Source organism: Lacerta agilis, chromosome 4, assembly GCF_009819535.1.
Source record: "Lacerta agilis isolate rLacAgi1 chromosome 4, rLacAgi1.pri, whole genome shotgun sequence".
NCBI classification, from domain to species: Eukaryota; Metazoa; Chordata; class Lepidosauria; order Squamata; family Lacertidae; genus Lacerta; species Lacerta agilis.
In genome coordinates, this window is record NC_046315.1 from 36,643,440 (window position 1) to 36,661,828 (window position 18,389).

An 18,389-nucleotide genomic window follows, 5' to 3' on the forward strand; every position below is an offset into this window, starting at 1 on the left:
ATCTGTGGTGCACTGCCTTCTTCTTGAATTAGCATGTCCTGTAAAATATCTTCTTATGTTTATACAGTCATACCTTGACTCCCAAACACCTGGGGAGATGAACGTTTCAGCTCCCAAACGACCGAAAACCGGAAGTGTGCGTTTCGGTTTTCAAACATTCTTTTGGAAGCCGAACGTCCAGTGGGACTTCTGTGGCTTCCGGTTGGCTGCAAGAGCTTCTTGCAGCCAATCAGAAGCCACGCTCTGGAAGTCGAACATTTCAGAAGTCGAACGAACTTCCAGAATAGATTATGTTCAACTTCCGAGGTATGACTGTATAGTCCTTTAAATAGCTAGTCTTAACCAATGCTTCCTTGAATACTGTTCTGAATTAAGGCTTAACAGTCTGAGCTCCAGAGCTATCGAGCCTAGCGGGGATGAATTACCTGGCTCTCATTAATGAGGGCTTCAGCACAAAATGTTTAAGCTTACATGAGACATTTGTCTTATCTGAACAGGAAATGGAATGTCACGGAGGGCCCTGTGCATAGCAGAGTTATGATTTAGAGCATACCTAACTAAGAGAGGAAACAATTGCCTCTACAACTCATCTGTTTGCAAATTCTCAACAAAATGCAATTGATTGAGGCAGCAAGTGCCTAAATTAATAGAAATGTCCAGTATCCCCTGAGTATATTTAAATCATGTAAAGCTGTTCCAGTAATATCTATCTGTATCCTTCTATTTCCAGACAGTCCAAATTGAAAACAAAGTTCAACCCCTGCTGTGCATTTGATTTGAAATGAAATTAAAGCCTCGTGGTTTCCCCCCTCCCCCCAAGAAAATCCATTGTAAGCTATCTGAAGTGAACAACATGCCTGTTTGAATGGTTGAGTAATAATAATAATAATAATAATAATACAATTATTACATCTTGTTATAGAACGTACTATGCCCAAAGCAGCAATAAAATACAGATGGTTTTCTTTTGTCACCTAACTTCACAACAGCTTGGTAGTACCATAATTCTCATTCACAAATGAAGACCTGAGCTTGACAGAGAGCAGGCTGCATCAGATTATACATTTACCTGATCACAAACCTTTCCTGCCATTCATCTGGTGTATTTTCCCACCTCTGATGCCCCTGACAGCCGTGTGTGAGCATGCCATTCAAGTTGTGTGTACATGTATAAAACCCAATGCACTACGCCCAGGGCACGTCAATCTCCAGATTTTGTATGACATATCAGTTACTAAATTTAAGCTAAAGTGGCTTGTGTTTTAACATGTATGTCATATTCAAATGAGATGTCTGAGACAACTGGAAGTGTAAAAGGCATGCCAGATAGGCAAAAATGTAAGGCTCTCACTCCCGCACAGCACAACTGGATAAATGTTCTATTATTATTATTATTATTATTATTATTATTATTATTATTATTAAAGTATCTGAAGAAGTGTGTATGCACACGAAAGCTCATACCAAGAACAAACTTAGTTGGTCTCTAAGGTGCTACTGGAAGAAAATATATATATATATAATTTTGTTTTGACTTAATTTAGGACTCCATTAATCCCTCTTCACCTAATTATAGTTTGAATTGCTTACACAACTGCAGTATGTAGGATTTGAATTCATCAACCATTTGTTAAGAGGACCTGAACATCAAGACATCGTTAGGTAACAGAATGAAGACATAGTGCTCAGTTTTCCATGGTTAATGAATTTGGGAGTGGAAGTTGAGATAGCTTTCCTGATAGATGGAAAGTCAGCTGCAGAGGTGGGCTTTTGTGAAAGATTCTGGCTTGTGGCTCCTACCCTGTTGCTGGAAGACTGATTTGTTGTGTGGGGTTCCTGATGAGGGCTGCGATAAGAAAAACAGAAGCATGTATAATGATCTGAAAGAAAAGAAAAATGTAAAAAGACAGACCTTGATTGAAGACTCTGTCCAGTTTTAATTCAAGACATCTATATGTTTTTCAGACTTTTAGCAGTAAAGTGTGGGTTACTACTGAGCCTAATATAAGTAGTTTCTGAAAATACAACTTTAAAAAAGCATTAGATAACATTTCTTCATAACAGTAGGTGGTGCCCATAACTAGTGAAAAATAATGAAGCTATGAGCATTTATATGGGGAGAGAGAGAGAGAGAGAGAGAGAGAGAGAGAGAGAGAGAAGGGGAATGAATTTTGCTATTCCCATTCTTCTAGCAAGCCATAGTAGGTTCAGTAGCAGGAGAAACACAATGTTACCTTGCCAAAACAACAACACAAAAAGCCAAGAAGTGCTCTCAGAAACCATGTCCTACTCGGCTATCTCCATGTACCTGTTTTAGCCTTTTAAATGATGAGTGGCAGCGCTGCAGACCTGTTTCACAATCTCTAGCTGCGGAAATAGCATCACAGTATTGCTGGTTCTTGGCTAAAAGGAGAAATGCCACAAAACTATCCAAAGATATTTACTGCACATTAAAAGGGATGAGAGGAGTACTTGGACTAGTGCTGTGGCAGTGGAAGCAGCACCCACCAGTCCCAGCCAGTTCAGGCTGGTGGGAGTTACAGTTCAAAACAGACGGAGAGCACTGCATTGCGAAAGGCTGAGGTGGACAGTGAATCTGAGCCGCTTCTGAAAACCAACCTAATAGCCTGCACATCATATCAACAACACTATAGCTTGGAGCATGTTGTTATTATTTGGGGCAATCTATATTCTACATAAGCTGCAAAATAATGTAGGGGGGATGGAACAAAAACATAGCATTTCTCCCTGAAAATCAGACTATACGTACACACACACACACACACACAACCAGTGGACACTTCTGACTGTGTTCTCAGGCAAAGAATTCATAGATAGGTTTAATAGCCGCATTTGCTCAAATGATAAATAAAAGTTCCTCTGGCTGTCACACAATGTAGGTGCAAGAGATCAGCAGCTGATAGCTGTCACGACCATTAAGATACATAGGAAGAGAAAGAAAGGAGAGAGAAAGCTAAAGAAAACACAGCATCAAGCCTCCACAAGATTTATTGCAAAGTGGGTTTTTTGCCCCTCTGGTGTCATGCTTTGATTTTCTGCTCTCATGGTGTCCTAACAGTATCGACCTAATGCTAATATTTGAATAGAACTGCTGTTTGCCTTGAGTAAAGCATGCTGGCAGATGTGGATTCTTGTAGAGGTCAGATTTTTATTCATCAGAATCCTTGTTACAGCCTGTAAAGTTTCTTGAATGCATGTTAGGATCTCTAAATAGTCGGTTAAAAAAAAAAATCCCCAAAAGCTCATTTTCAAGCTGAATGGCCCTTTTTAACCTACAACCAAACAAAAAGAAAATATAATGCAATGCAGTGTATGCTAGGATCTCATATACCACTTTAATGCCAGCCCACGTTATCACTTCTTAGCAATGCCAGCAGTAGGCTATAGCGGAGATGCTGCTTTTGAAGACAATTGTTAAAATTCTATGTGAATTTGTCAAGATGAAAAATCGTCACACTGTCACATGGCCCGTGTTCTTCTTGACCTATGTGCCTAAATTAGTCACATATAGATATTTACAGCATACAATACAACAGAAATCTCATCTGTTGCTGACACTTCCTCTCCAGGGATGTAGCGATGGGTGAAGAATTACTGGTCTTTGGCTATAGATTCCATTCCTATAAAGAAATTACAGCGCTGACTGAATTGTAACTAAACTATGGAAGCACTGGCTGCTATTATTTGGAAGATGGAATGGTTTCGCTTCCTTGAGTTGTTGGCCAAGATTGTGAGGTCTTTATCAAATGGCTATCAATTCCTAACCTGGAATTAAGACAAGTCGTTCCATTGGACAAAGTGTTTATTTCTTCATCTATTGCATAACGTCATTTGTCACTTGGCATAATCATTGTGAAATAAAACTTTCACAAAACTTAATGACCACACTACAGGAGCTGTGTGAAAATTCTGTTTTTGCTGAAGAACATTACTGTAAGGCAGCTTAGTTGTCAGTGCCATAGTTTTGAAGAAGAGGAACTGAGCAATGTGAAACGGTCAAGCTTATTCCGGAAAAGGCTTGCTAAAGTTGCCTTGTTGTTGAAACAGTCTCAAGGTGATTATCTGAAGGCGAATGAGTCCACCACATTGCTGGAGTAAAGACGGTTTCACTCCTGTTAGTGCTTAGAGGAGTGACTGGTTGGGAACCACATGTTATGGGATCCATGATGGTAAAAATGTCAGTTTTTCAATGCCAATTAAAGTGCAGTTTTCAAAGTTAGTTAATGTTTTGTCCTGAGCCATGAAATGAAAAAAAAGTTTCCCTTATATTTTGCTTTTATTGACAGGCGAGTTTGGAGAAGTATGCAGTGGTCGTCTAAAACTTCCTTCTAAAAAAGAAATCTCAGTGGCAATCAAAACTCTGAAGGTTGGTTACACGGATAAGCAGAGAAGAGATTTTCTTGGAGAGGCAAGCATCATGGGACAGTTTGATCACCCCAATATCATTCGATTAGAAGGAGTTGTCACTAAAAGTAAGAACTGTTGTCTACTATAGGAATTGGGAATTTCAGGCACCGGTGCAAAGTGTTGCCATTCAGCCCTTTCTTTCTATCTGGCCCATGGGACTCTCCCAAGGTCATTACACTCCCCCACAACCCAATCTATTGCTCCCACCAGACCACCCCTCTCACCAGCCCTGCTGTGCCTGCTCCTGGCATAAATGTGTCCTCGAATTGTTTTAATGCTTCTTGCTTGCCTGGACAAAGGATAGAAAGACATGTATAACCTTTGTGAGGCTAGAATATGCAAAAGAAATAACCACACCCATTGCTTTGCCAATATTTGCCTCTGGCCATGCCTACCTCTGGCATGTGGCCCCCAAAAGGCTCTGCACAAGGCAATGTGGCCCACGTGCTGTAAAGGGCAACCTACCCCTAGTCTAAACAGATGTAACTGAGACTGAATCAATTGCAATAAATAAATTAATAAATAACCTTTAAAAAAAAGGCAGGGCAATTATTTGAGCTGAAAGTTGAATCAATTTACCTGAGTTTCTGTATCTGAAGAAAATGCTTTGGGTGAAGAAAGTATGAAGTATGAAGAAACGTGTAGAAATACTTAAAGTCAGCTTGTGTATGCTGTAGCATATTGCAGATAGTGTATAGAAAATTGTATGGGGGACTCTTAAAGCCCTCCTCCCGTGACTGTCATGGAAAGGGTTTGCCTTAATATGTCTCAAAAGAATCAAGTGGTGGAAAATCACATTCATAAGCTGCAAATGTCATCTGTCTGTAGCCAATGACATTTCATTAAAACTCTCAGAAACTGCTCATCTGATTTGCACCCACAGGGAGTAATTCGAAAATCCATGGCCTGTAGGCAAGGTATGAAAGGTTTATGAGAAATGTAGTTCCTAAGATATCCAGAATTATCTTAGCTGCCTAGTCCTAGGTAGGGGTGGATGATAAATCAATATTTTGACTCTTACCGGGATGAACTCCAGGTTTCATATTTTTTCACCCTGTAATATATCAAGAATGCTCTGCCCAGCTGGCCTTGGAGACCTTTGCACTTACAGTAATACCTCTGGTTACGAACCATCCTCCTTGAGAATGTTTCGGGTTACAAGCTCTGTTAACCTGGAAGTAGGTGCTCCTAGTTGCAAACTTTGCCCCGGGATGTGAGCAAAAATTGTGCACCGGAGGCACGCGCACAGCAGGAGACCCCATTAGCGAAAGCACACTTCAGGATAAGAACGGTTTCCAGTTATGAATGAACCTCCGGAATGAATTAAGTTCGTAACCAGAGGTAGCACTGTACTGCAAAGTAAATGGCCGTTTCCTATCTGCAAGGTATACCCTGCCACCTCTAAGCTGAAGTTGCAGACTAAAGGGCTTTAGGTAAAGGTAAAGGGACCCCTGACCATCAGGTCCAGTTGTGTCCGACTCTGGGGTTGCTGCGCTCATCTCGCTCTGTAGGCCGAGGGAGCCGGCGTTTGTCCGCAGACAGCTTCCTGGTCATGTGGCCAGCATGACAAAGCCGCTTCTGGCAAACCAGAGCAGCGCACGGAAACGGCGTTTACCTTCCCGCTGGAGCGGTCCCTATTTATCTACTTGCACTTTGATGTGCTTTTGAACTGCTAGGTGGGCAGGAGCTGGGACCGAGCAATGGGAGCTCACCCCGTGGCAGGGATTTGAACTGCCGACCTTCTGATCAGCAAGCCCTAGACTCTGTGGTTTAACCCACAACGCCACCTGGGTCCCTCTTTGCATTATAAGCTGCTTTCTGCCTGCAAGGCCCAAGCCCCATGCCTAGAGGCAGCCACAGCATAACAAGAAGCTTCCCTGCTGAGGCAGGCAGATTCCGATCAACAAAGGATAAGATCCACTCGGCTTTACTCTTGCTTTTGTTATGCAGGTTACAGGCACACACTGTGCCTCTTGCTAGAAAGAATAGAGACAGGGTAAGCATGATATCAGGGTCTCTACTCTGCCTAGCAAGAGACATGGTGGCAGAAAAAGAAACTTTGCTTATTGGAATCTTCATTGCTCTGCAGTGCTGTGGGACAGAGATTCCGATCAGAAAACAAAGTTTCTTCTTCCTGGTAAGATCAATGTAGCTTGGCTCCTGCTTCTGTTCGGGCAAGGAAGCAACCATTTATTTTTGCAGTAAAATATGCATTTGGAAACTAAGGTGCAGACGACGCTGATGACTGGGCTGCTGTCAGTTCAAATTTTAATTGCTGGTTTTAGATATATTGTGATGTATTTTAAGTATTGTTTTTAACCAGTTTGTTTTTATTATTCTTTATTCAATGACTGATGTTTTTAAATGTTGTATGCCACCTTGAATTCCAACTTGGCAGGATATAAATATATTACATAAATAAATAATATGAGAGGCAGTGGGGTGGAATACATGTACATTATTATGAGTTTTGTGGAGGATAAACCCTATACAGATATAGTAACATAATTTGACACCCCCTTTTTATTGGTGTGGCTCAATATTAAGAACACATATTTTTAAATGTGTTTTTTAAAGCACAAAATATATAAGAAAAATACCTACACTAAATTATAGAGTAGTGGTGAGTAGAGCTACATACATGCAGAGCTACATACATGCAGAGCTACATACATGAAAAAATGAATTTCGATGGGGACAAATGTAAGGTTCTAAGGGTCTTAGTAAACCAGAAGCTTAACGTGAGTCAATAGTGTGATGCAGCAGCAAAAAAGGTGAGTCCTATTCTAGGCTGCATCAACAGAAGTATAGTGTCCAGCTCAAGGGAAGTCATAGTCCCACTCCATTCTGCCTGGTCAGACCACACCTGGAGTCCTGTGTCGAATTCTGGGCATCACAATTTAAGAAGGATATTGACAAGCTGGAACGTGTGCAGAGGAGGGCAACCAAGATGATCAAGGGTCTGGAAACCCAGCCTTATGAGGAACGGTTGAGGGAGTGGGTACATTTAGCCTGGAAAAGAGGAGACTGAGAGGAGATTGGGTAGCCACCTAATATCTGATGGGATGTCACATTGAAGATGGAGGCAGCATGTTTTCTCCTCCTCTGGAATGGGCAGGACCCAAATGAATGGCTACAAGCGACAAGAAAGGACTAAACAACAGGAAGAACTTTCTGGCAGTAAGAGCTGCTTTGACAGTGGAAAGGGCTCCCTTGGTAGGTGATACACTCTCCTTCCTTGGAGGCTTTTAAGCAGAGGTCAGATGGCTGTCTGTAACCTAGTTTTCAGGAGCCATGTGGCACCTAGATTGTCTACCTTTCTAACACTGATCTACACCAGTTCCCAATTTGTTCAAGGTGTTACCATGGGTATATAAAGCCCTTAACAGAACAGTAATATATTCTGAAACAAAACAAAACAAAACAAAAAAAACCATTTCTCCAGATTATTATAAACTCCAGGCTTATTTCAGACATATATCGAGATATTGCAATGTTTAGCTGACAATATATCGTGATAATACCAGATATCACCCAGTCCTAGGCAGTCTAGTCCCTATGTGACCTCCCTTCTTTTGGCCACTGCTAGCCAAAGAGAACTTGGCACTATGCTGCTAGACAGTATTGATAATCCTTGAGCAGTGAATGCTCTAGTCTTACTTATAGGATACGTATAAGACTTCTAAATACCAAGGCAGTTACTTAATGTAGAATCAGTATTTTACATTTTAAGGGGCTACACAACCGTCTTTCAACTTCTGGAATAGTTCAATATATACTACAGGAACCCATATTCTTGCATTCTCTTATAGTTTTGGAGAATTCTGTGCGCTATACACCCTCCTGTGGTGATAATGATGATAATGCTTTACAGTTGTCATTCAAGATTAGAAAATACCGGGATCTGTGCTGAGAGTGATTGCTCTTAAACAGCTGCAGGCATTCTGGCTGCGCTTACAATACCATACTGCACATTACCTCATGGTGTCAGCATCTGGCAGATATTTGGATAGCCACAATTAGGCAGCAAAAAAACCCATGTGGCAATAATTGGTCCATGTAAAAGCTTAATTTCATTATTTATAGCATGGTATTTCATATATATTTTAGGCGTCAAAAGAACAGTACAAAGTGGGCAAATATTAGTTCCTCCCCTGCAAATGGACAAGGACAGCATTGATAAATCGATTAGCATAAAATGGAATCCCTTATAGATATTGCTATCACAATGTAGATGACAATTTCATTTTTAAAAAAAAGAAAAGAAAGGGGGAAATTCAAAAGGTTTTAAAACTTTTTATGCTTACCCTATCCAAATTGGACGTTTACACTAGATATGCTAAGAACATCTTTGCTTAGTCTGGAATGCATTAAACATCAGGAGGAACTTTCTGGCGATAAGAGTTGTTCGACAGTGGAACAGACTTCCTCGGGAAGTTATGGGCACTCATTCCTTGGAGGTTTTTAAGCAGAGGTTGGAGGACCATCTTTTCATGGATGCTTAAGCTGAGATTCCTGAATTGCAGGGGATTGGACCAATGACCCTCAGATTCTCTTCCAACTTGACAATTCTATAATTCTATGACTTCTGATGAATGTCTTAGTTGTTTTCTTACTAAGTGGTTGCACTAGGCGTAGCTTCTTCCATTGTTCTTCACCACCCATCTTTTCTATGACCTCCAAGCCACTATTACCTTTGCCTGCTTCGGTTGGCCACCCTGCACTATAGTTTCTTCTGTTATTGAGCCTTGTGTGACCTTTTCTATGTAGTGTTTCCTTTTAATTGCCCCCTTCTTTCCTCAACTGCCTAGCACAGTGTTGATAGAACAGTGAACAGGTAAAGAATGAAAAGATCAAGGTCCCACTTCTTGCATATAGAGCTTATATATGTAGCTTAGTGTCGTAGACCCCTTCAGGATCTTGTGTCGGGCGGGAGGAGGAGGGCTGCACTGAGGAGCAATGGTGGGAGCCACCCCCTCCCCCTGCTCCTGATCCTGAATCTTCCCAGAAGCAGGAGGACAGTATAGATTTGGAACAGTGGTTTGCAGAGGGGCATAGTTCAGAAGGCAGAAGCTGGGAAATACTGGATGGGGAACAGCTAGGAGAAGCAACACTGGAAGAAAGAGGGTTAAAAGATTCACAGTCGCTGGACAGCATTCCTCTCCCCAGCCCAAGGTTAAGAAGAGCTCAGAAAGTCTCAGAACAGAGAACATAGATGGTACAAGCTCAGATTAGAAGATGAAGGAATGACGTAGATGAATAGGGATGGAGGTGGTGTAAGCCTTAATTGGGAGCACCACCATTCTGGGTAGATGCTTTCTTTTGTCCTTCACTGTGTTTATTAAAGAAAACTAACTGGTAAGAATTCCTTTCATTTGATCTGCTCATTTATGGCCATGGGAGAGGAAGCCAATTCCTCAAAGCCTGACATCTTGTAGGGCATCTAGTCCAACCCACTGTACAAAGCACATCTGATGCAGGAGGCAGCTGCAGCATTCCTGACAAATGGCCACCCAATCTGCTTAAGTACCTTGACTGAAGGAGTGCCCACCGCCTCCCAAGGCAGACTGTTCCACTGACACTTCCATCCTTTGGTTCTAGTCCTGCCTTCTGGAGCAGCAGAGAAGAGATCTGCTCCATCTTCTACATGGCAGTCCTTCAGATATTGGAAGAATGTATTGATTATGAAGCATGGCTTTTGCTTTTCTGAGAGGCATTGGAATGGAGCTTGGGGTAGAAAAGCCACCCCCAAAATTATAAGTAGGAAGAGATCCCGAGGGTTAAGAAACCAAAGCAGCAGTCTGCAGCCATGATGAAATAAAATCAATAGATTCCTTGTTTGGGTGTTGTCCTGGGAACTTATTCAAAAAGAAAATTCTCTGGGCACTTCAACCTATAACGCCACATCAGTTTTTCTTGGTATCCCAACATATTACATTGGGTGGAACAACAAGAGCAGGGGTCAGCAAACTTTTTCAGCAGGGGGCCGGTCCACTGTCCCTCAGACCTTGTGGGGGGCCAGACTATATTCTGAAGGGAAAAAATGAATGAATTCTTATGCCCCACAAATAACCCAGAGATGCATTTTAAATAAAAGCACACATTCTTCTCATGTAAAAACACACTGATTCCCGGACCGTCCGTGGGCTGGAATGAGAAGGTGATTGGGCCAGATCTAGCCCCCAGGCCTTAGTTTGCCTACCCATGAACAACAGCAACCCATGTGTAAAATCAAGTTGATTTTCTTGGGATATTTCTTGTCCCAGGAGCTTTTTGTTGACAAAAAGTACTGTAAATGGTAAGTGACACAAATTTGTGGTCATTGTTTACTACCTTGTGGGTAACAATGTCCAACAGAGGAATAACAACAACAACAACAACAACAACAACTCTGTGCGAATTTTGCAATGAAAAATGCTGTGGTGGTATAATTTGCCCCCAAAGGTCTGAGTTAGGACTAGATTGCAAGTAGATTTCCCCCTCAATCAAAGTGATTTTTCACTTGGACTTTTTGCAAACATTCTGTTGTTCATAATGTCATTTCTTCAGCAGTTAGAACGTTTATGAGCACTCCATGACATCATGGCAGGCCAGCTAATCACTACCCAATGCTTCACCGCCACAAAAGGCCTTAGCACATTACAATTCAGAGTTGTTTAGAATATATATCAGCTAAGACATATAACACAAGACATTATTGAGGGGAAATGTTTTTGGCCATTGTTGACATTATTACCGGCACTATAAATGTTCTTACTGCTTTCAAGAAGGCAATTCGGATACATGTTTTGCATTATCACTAAGATAGCAGATACTTAATAGATTATTTCTTCCTGCATCGATATGGTACAATGATAAATTCTCCAGTGCTTTTGAATTCTATTTTACTGGCAGTTATGTAGAGCTTAAAGGTAAGCTGGACATAGTTCGAGAAAATTGTATATTATCCATGGGTGTTCTTTTTGAAAGGAGTCTGCCAAGCATACCTTCCAAAATATATAAAGCACATGATAAATAGGCATTGGGACCGTTACATGGCAAACCAAATTTTGATGGATGGCCCTTAGAAAGGAATTGACTATTCATGCTGATAGGCTCATATGCACTAATTCTGACCTCTTGCATGGCAAATGTCTGTAAGGAACCCTACTTGAACCCAGAGGCACACATTCACTGTTTAGGGACAGTGTCTCTTATTACTCACTAGAGATGTGATAAGGTGTATGGGTGAAATAAGACCTCCGACCATTCTTCCAGCACTGAATTATTCCCCTGTAACATATTTGTTTCTGTGCTGAACTTTCCTTCCACACTGGTCTCTAGGGTGTCCTATAGGCAGCAGCCCTAATAGCCAACACACATGTTCTCTTTAGTTTACTAATAATTTACAGCAATTTGTAGCAGTTTAGTATAATAAATTTTAGAAACACTGTTGACACAAGTTGTTATCGTGTAAATGGCTGCATTTTGATAAATTAACACATAATGTTTCTTTTTTTAAAAAAATAATATGTAGGTTTTCTTTGGAGCATATGTTTCAGATTGCACATACATTTCCAGCTCAGTGTTAGTGAGAATTTCTCTTCAGAACAGGATAAATAAGGCAGGAAATGTACGTCTAATGATTTGAAAGGCTTTTGCTTCTTTCCTAATTTTAGACTACTGGCACATTATCAATATGGAAACATTCAGATTGTAACCAGGCAACTTTGGCTTTTACTTGTTGCGTAAATTCATCTCATAAGCATTGCTTGCTACCAAATGTACAATGTTCCACTCAGTTTCTTTTTATTTAGAGTTCTGAAACATACTAAGGCACGTGGGACCTATAACAAAGTCTTGCTGTCTATAGCCATTCCCCTAGAGGAATTTTCCAGACAGGAACATGGAATAGGAGCCTCGTTGTACTGTTTAAGCCTCTCAGTATGGGGGTAGATGAGTGGGCTTTATGGGTGGAGAATGGATAAAGGACACTTTTTCCTCCTTCCCTTATATAAGTCTACTTGAAGTAAGCCCCATTGATTCTGTGTGGTTTATGCCTTTGGTGAGTACAGCATTAAACCCTTAGTCTCCCCTCTCCTCACCTACTCCCTCTCAACTGCCATCAATGGCTTCATGTCAGTCAATATGGTTGAGTTTTCTTTCTTTCATTTGTTTCACAGTGATATGTACTTCTGCCTACCAAGGGTGTTACCTGTGTATGTTAAAGCTACTGTCTTACTTGTAGGTGGCCCTGTTCCATGTGCAAACTGATAGGCATCCAGTCCACAGAATTGGCTATTAGAGGAAACAAGTGTGGCACTGCAGCAAATGATAGTGGTGTATCCTCATATCCTTTTAGGCATGCTCTTGTTCATTGGGGTTGCCAGCTAGCTATGCCTTCCATCTAGCAGTGGCACTATCCTACTTCTTCCCCCTTCCGTCTATCCAACCACCTGTTCTTCCTTCCCTCCTCCCTTGTGGAAGCTTTTGTGCTGCCCCTTTATTTCATCTTCACTGCTTCCGTACCTCACTCTGAGGAAGGACCAATGGGGTCCTCCTTTACAGTAAGACATTGTAGGCATGGTGATCTTATTCTGCTCCCTATTTGGGCCAGCTCTGCTTTTAGAGTCACTTTTTACCTCATTTAACAGTGGTGTACATAGAGTAACATTTGTCTTTTATTTATCATGCATCTTGTAAACAGATTGCTGTTGAGCCTAAAGATAATTCTGTAAATGTGCAATGAAATCTCTTCAAAGGTCTGAATCCACCTTTTATCATCATTGGAATGAAATAGTTTGTTGAGTTTTGAGACTGGGGAGTAATATTATGAAATAACATCCACATTTTTATCTGAATAAAAGAAGATGACACGGAGGCTTAACTGTGGCTGGATCTGCACTGCAGTGTAGTCCTGTAATGCAGTACAAGCACATAATTCTGGTAGCTTGTGAATTATTTGCAGCTGTAATATGGTTATTAATAATTAACTGAATGAACATTGTGCTGTATTATGCCATGTATTTATTGATTATGAATGGAAGGCCATGGAGGGGGGGAGTGACATTATCCCTAAGGAGTTAAAGCAGTTGCTAAGTGGATTATCTAGTGGGGTTTTTTTCTGGTTCCCAAGCCATAACTCATGTCAGACCTGACCAGAAAGATCTGAAAGACTGAGCTTTGTAAAGATTCATTGGAGCATAATCACGGCAGTGTTTCTTTACAAAGGACACATGAAAGAACTGTGTCCAATTGCCATTAGGCAGTGGAAAGGCTGTTCTGGTCCTGAGTAAGACCTGCTACTCCTGAACTACTTAATGCTTGTGATAATTAAATGTAGTATATTTGCTATTAGCTAATTGTCCAGGCAAGCACATTATGTGGCCCATGAGAGCAGCAAAATAACCAGACTGTACAACGGTGATGGGAGAAAATCAGGCCAAATCTTTATTGACAGCAGCAGGCAGGGCAAGGGTTGGCATGGCATTGGGTTCCAGGATCAGTTCATCATTCCACAAGCCCCATGTTGATGGAAAGGATCCGCTGGGTTTGGATCACTCCAAACCTGTATGACGGAAGTCGGCCAGTGTTGAACCTTGCCATGGTGGAAGCCAAGCAAGCAAGGTCTCACTGGAGGACCAGGGTGCAAATTCTAACCAGGCAAATACTGAACCCACGCTTGGGTTTGCTGTGGTCAATCCTCCTCTCTGGCACCTTATCCCCCCCCCCCAGTACTGTGTTGATCCTGACCAGTGCCATTTCCGCCTTCATACAAACAATGTTATTCCGCCTAAAAAAGGAATGCCATAATTTCACTGAGGGAAAGGTTGAAAAAAACCCTGTCAACCATTGACCCAAAATTGCTCAGTGAAGGCTCTAACCCAAGAGTGGGCAGGCTGGAAGCTCTCAAAGCAAAATGGCTGTGAGCTCCAGGGGGAGCAGCTTTATATAGGCTTTCCCCTCCCCTCTTCAGCAAGGGCTCATGGGGCAGATTTTCCCCATGAGCCCATCATACAGAGTATGATGGTATTCTGCTGCCATACTCCCTTGTCCTTTTCTGTACAGCACACCTGCCCCCCTTTGCCCAAAGAGTGAAGTATATGTTAGGGTTAGATACAGTGGGCTACTGATGGAAAAATTTCCTATAGGATATTTCAGCAGTGAAGTGGCAATTTCAGATGAAAACAAGCATGAAGAAATCTATAATGATGAGAAATGGTTGTGTTTCATCCCCATCCATCTGTTTATTTCTTGTGTATGTTAATATATTGTCAAATATTCCCCTATTGTTTGCTCTCCTGCTGGTGTTGTCTGGCCTCTTGTACCCCTGGCTCATTTCATGATCCTAAGCATTCTTAATTGGAAGTAAATTGTCTTGAAATCAATAGGATTCACTCCCAAGTAAATGTGTTTAGGATTAAGATGTTGGCCTCTGATCCCTGTGGTGACAAGTTTGCTTTATCCATGAATAATTGTGATGATTTGCACCAATCTCCTAGGACAGAAGATAAAAAAATCATATAAATAAATAGTCCTTTGTTGTGATTAAGGAATTATCTTTTGAAATGCTAATATTGTAGCTGCCTTCATGAGACCCAAAATGAAAGGCAATTGCATATAGCCTTACCATAATAGGAAGTCAGAGTTGTCATATTTTTTTCAGACCAATAGGTCACGTTAACCTAGCATTCTGTCACTGACAGTGTTCAGTAGCAGCAGCTTCATAAAAGGTGTAGGAGAACCTTCAAGTTGAACATGTATGCAGCAAACCAGGCATGGGAACCCTTCCCGCCACCCCCGTCAAGAACCTCTTTCCCATGTGATTGATCTGGGGGGGGGGAAGGTTCGTATGTCAACTGTGGGACAGCAGGGTCAAAAGTGAATGGGTCACCCCCCCCTTTCAGCCACCCTATGCCATATAACATGCTATGGTGTTATAATCACCCCATGGCATATAACATGCTGTGATGAACAGAAAATTCTCAACAATAAAATCCATAACCAACATGGAAACCCCAGAACACCCTGTTCTCACTCTCTGTTCCCTCTCTTTCCTCTATCCAGTAGGCTGCTAGGCCCCAGGTTCAATTCCCAGCATCTCCAGGAATAGACTCTGCCTGAAACCCTGGAGAGCTGCTGTCTGTCAGTGTAGACAGCACTGAGCTAGATGGACCAGTGCTCAGTCTTGCTCAGTACAAGGCAGATTCCTGTGTCTCCAGAGCTCAGAACTGTTTCCTGCTGCCATTGCTCCATCGATTTTGGTTTTCCCCTTCTGTTCCCCTCCTTGCCTTCTTTCTTCTTCCTTCAGGTTTTCTGCAGCTGAATGAAATTAGGCTGAGGGCTTCATGCCATCCATATAGCTAGCCATGCAACCATTCCTGTTGATGGGACGTAGGTAGTGCTGTGGTCTAAACCACTGAGCTTCTTTGGCTTGGTAATCAGAAGGTTGGCTGTTCGAATCCCCGTGATGGGGTGAGCTCCCATTGCTCTGTCCCAGCTCCTGCCAACCTAGCACTTCGAAAGCACGCCAGTGCAAGTAGATAAATAGGTATTGCTGCGGCGGGAAGGTAAACGGCGTTTCCGTGCATTCTGGCACTTGACACGGTCCTCTATGCACCAGTAGCAGTTTAGTCCTGCTGGCCACATGACCCGGAAAACTGTCTGTGGACAAACACTGACTCCCTTGGCCTAAAAGCGAGATGAGCGCCGCAACTCCAGTCTCCTTTGACTGGACTTAACTGTCTAGGGGTCCTTTACCTTACCTTTACCTGTTTATGTCCCTCTTCTGTTTGGAGAATGCTTTTAGAATGAGATAGCATGTGCTGATCAAACACCAAAAGCTATTAGTCGTTTTACCATAATACAGCTCTTTTGTATTTTGTAGAACTTAACTTTTCTCTTGTTAATCCTATTATTATTATTATTATTATTATTATTATTATTATTATTATTATTAATTGGTTTTTATTAAAGATGTTATTGTGTTACAAAACATGCAAACAAGCAAACAGGGAAAAGTACTGCATTGGCCTGAATATAAGCCTCACTTTTTTCCCAAATTCCACTGTGAAAAGTTAAAGTGCGGCTTAAAAGTGCGACCTTACAAAAATTGGCTTTTAAAATATCACTGCTGAAACAAACATACAGTAAAAAGGAACAGGTGTGAGTGTCTGCAGAATTTTAAGAGAGGGGCTTATACTCGGGTATTGTCTTTTTCTCTCCCCCCACCCCCATTTTTTTTTTAAGGTGTGGCTTATATTTGGGTGCGGCTTATATTCGGGCCAATATGGTACATATTCATAGAGTCTTTCACAGTTCATTTGCATTGTTTGATTGACTTTTCTGGCATAGAGAAAGAAAGAAAATTTAGGTATAATTTTGTAATTCCCTAGATGATTAAGATCCAGGTTTGGTAAGAAAACCGCAGTAGAGATTTAAAATAACAAAACATGCAGTAATGTAAAACATGGAAACATAGCCTCCTAGACCTTTAAAATATGCCCTTCTAAGTTCCTTCCAAAGTTCCCCTCTTCCTTTAGCATAGAAAAAAGACCACATGTTTGGTACGTTAAAAATTGTCTCTTCAAAGGTCAGATTCATGTGCTTTTCCATTCAGTAGTCAGAAAACACAGGCAGCAAGTCTTAGGTTAGTTCCAAAGTGGTGCAAGTTCCTAATTATTTCTATAGGAACACAAGAGTGGCTTCACATGGTAGGCTGAGGGGAACCATTGGCTTAACTTCCTTCCATTCAAGTTGAAAGGGAGTAACCTAGATAAACCTGGCAGGACAGCTTGCTTTATGGGATTAACACCTTCATGCATGCATTAATTAGACTTAAGCATTTTGGTTATGAGGCTGCTTATCCTACAGAGTGATTGTGCTTAATATTTTTCCCCAGGTAAACCTGTCATGATAGTTACTGAGTATATGGAAAATGGTTCTTTGGACAGCTTCCTGAGGGTAAGTACCCTGTTTATTCTGTGGTGATGCCCCCAGCTTTATAAATCAGTGTGACTGTACCATTATTGGTAGAATTTCAGACTAATGGCTACCATAGTAAATGTTGGTTGCAGATATGTAAAAATATCATAAGGATAGAAGTCTACTGCTTGCCTCATAAGGAATTATAGGAACATAGGAACACTTTGTACTCAGTCAGGGTATTGTCTACACTGACTGGCAGCAGCTGTCCAGGATTTCAGGCAGCCCCCCCCCCCCAAGCCTGATGTATGATACCTGGGCAACAAGGAAATATATGCACCTACTGCATTTTGCCAGAAGAAAAGAATGAAATTGTATTATACTGTGAAAAATAATATCGAGTCACAGATAGAATGTGCCCATTTGAATCCATTATATATGTTTATAATAATATTTTGTCTGCCTTCCTGTGTATCTGCTTAACTCGGAGTAGAGAATTAAGGTTCTCAGTGAAATTAGGCCCCCACAGTCAACTGGAGTGGGGGGAAATCAGCCCAAAGGGAGGTATATAGTCTGAACTCATATAAAAACTGCAATAATAAAAGGACAGATGAGATTACCCATGTCTCATCCAACAATGCCTGGGACAGGTTTATTTTCATTATAAGCACTGAGTTTTGGCAGAGCATTTTCACAAGGCAGGTTCCCAGTGACTTTGATAGAATGTGTGCGGATACAGGTCCTGGGTGCTTCTGAAAGATCTGAAAGGCTGTTGTAAATGTCTTACAGAAACATGATGCTCAGTTCACAGTCATCCAGCTAGTGGGAATGCTTCGAGGAATTGCATCTGGCATGAAGTACTTGTCAGATATGGGTTATGTCCACCGTGACCTGGCTGCCCGCAACATCCTCATCAATAGTAACCTGGTATGCAAGGTCTCGGATTTTGGCCTCTCCCGTGTTCTGGAGGATGATCCAGAAGCTGCCTACACAACAAGGGTGAGTCCGGTGATCTGTGAATGATTACTATGAATCCCGAGGTGTTTGAGAGTCAAATC

At 41.6% G+C, this 18,389-nt stretch overlaps 1 protein-coding gene across 3 annotated transcripts in view; it reads left to right on the plus strand.

Annotated features, from left to right (window-relative positions):
• EPHA3 (EPH receptor A3) overlaps positions 1 to 18,389 on the plus strand; it is a 178,330-nt gene that overhangs the window by 143,206 nt on the left and 16,735 nt on the right. For all 3 annotated transcript variants that reach the window (XM_033146737.1, XM_033146735.1, XM_033146736.1), the window contains exons 10-12: positions 4,308 to 4,493; positions 17,309 to 17,370; positions 18,121 to 18,330. In XM_033146737.1, coding sequence (XP_033002628.1) covers positions 4,308 to 4,493; positions 17,309 to 17,370; positions 18,121 to 18,330 — 458 coding nt within the window. The remainder of the gene's footprint in view (positions 1 to 4,307; positions 4,494 to 17,308; positions 17,371 to 18,120; positions 18,331 to 18,389) is intronic.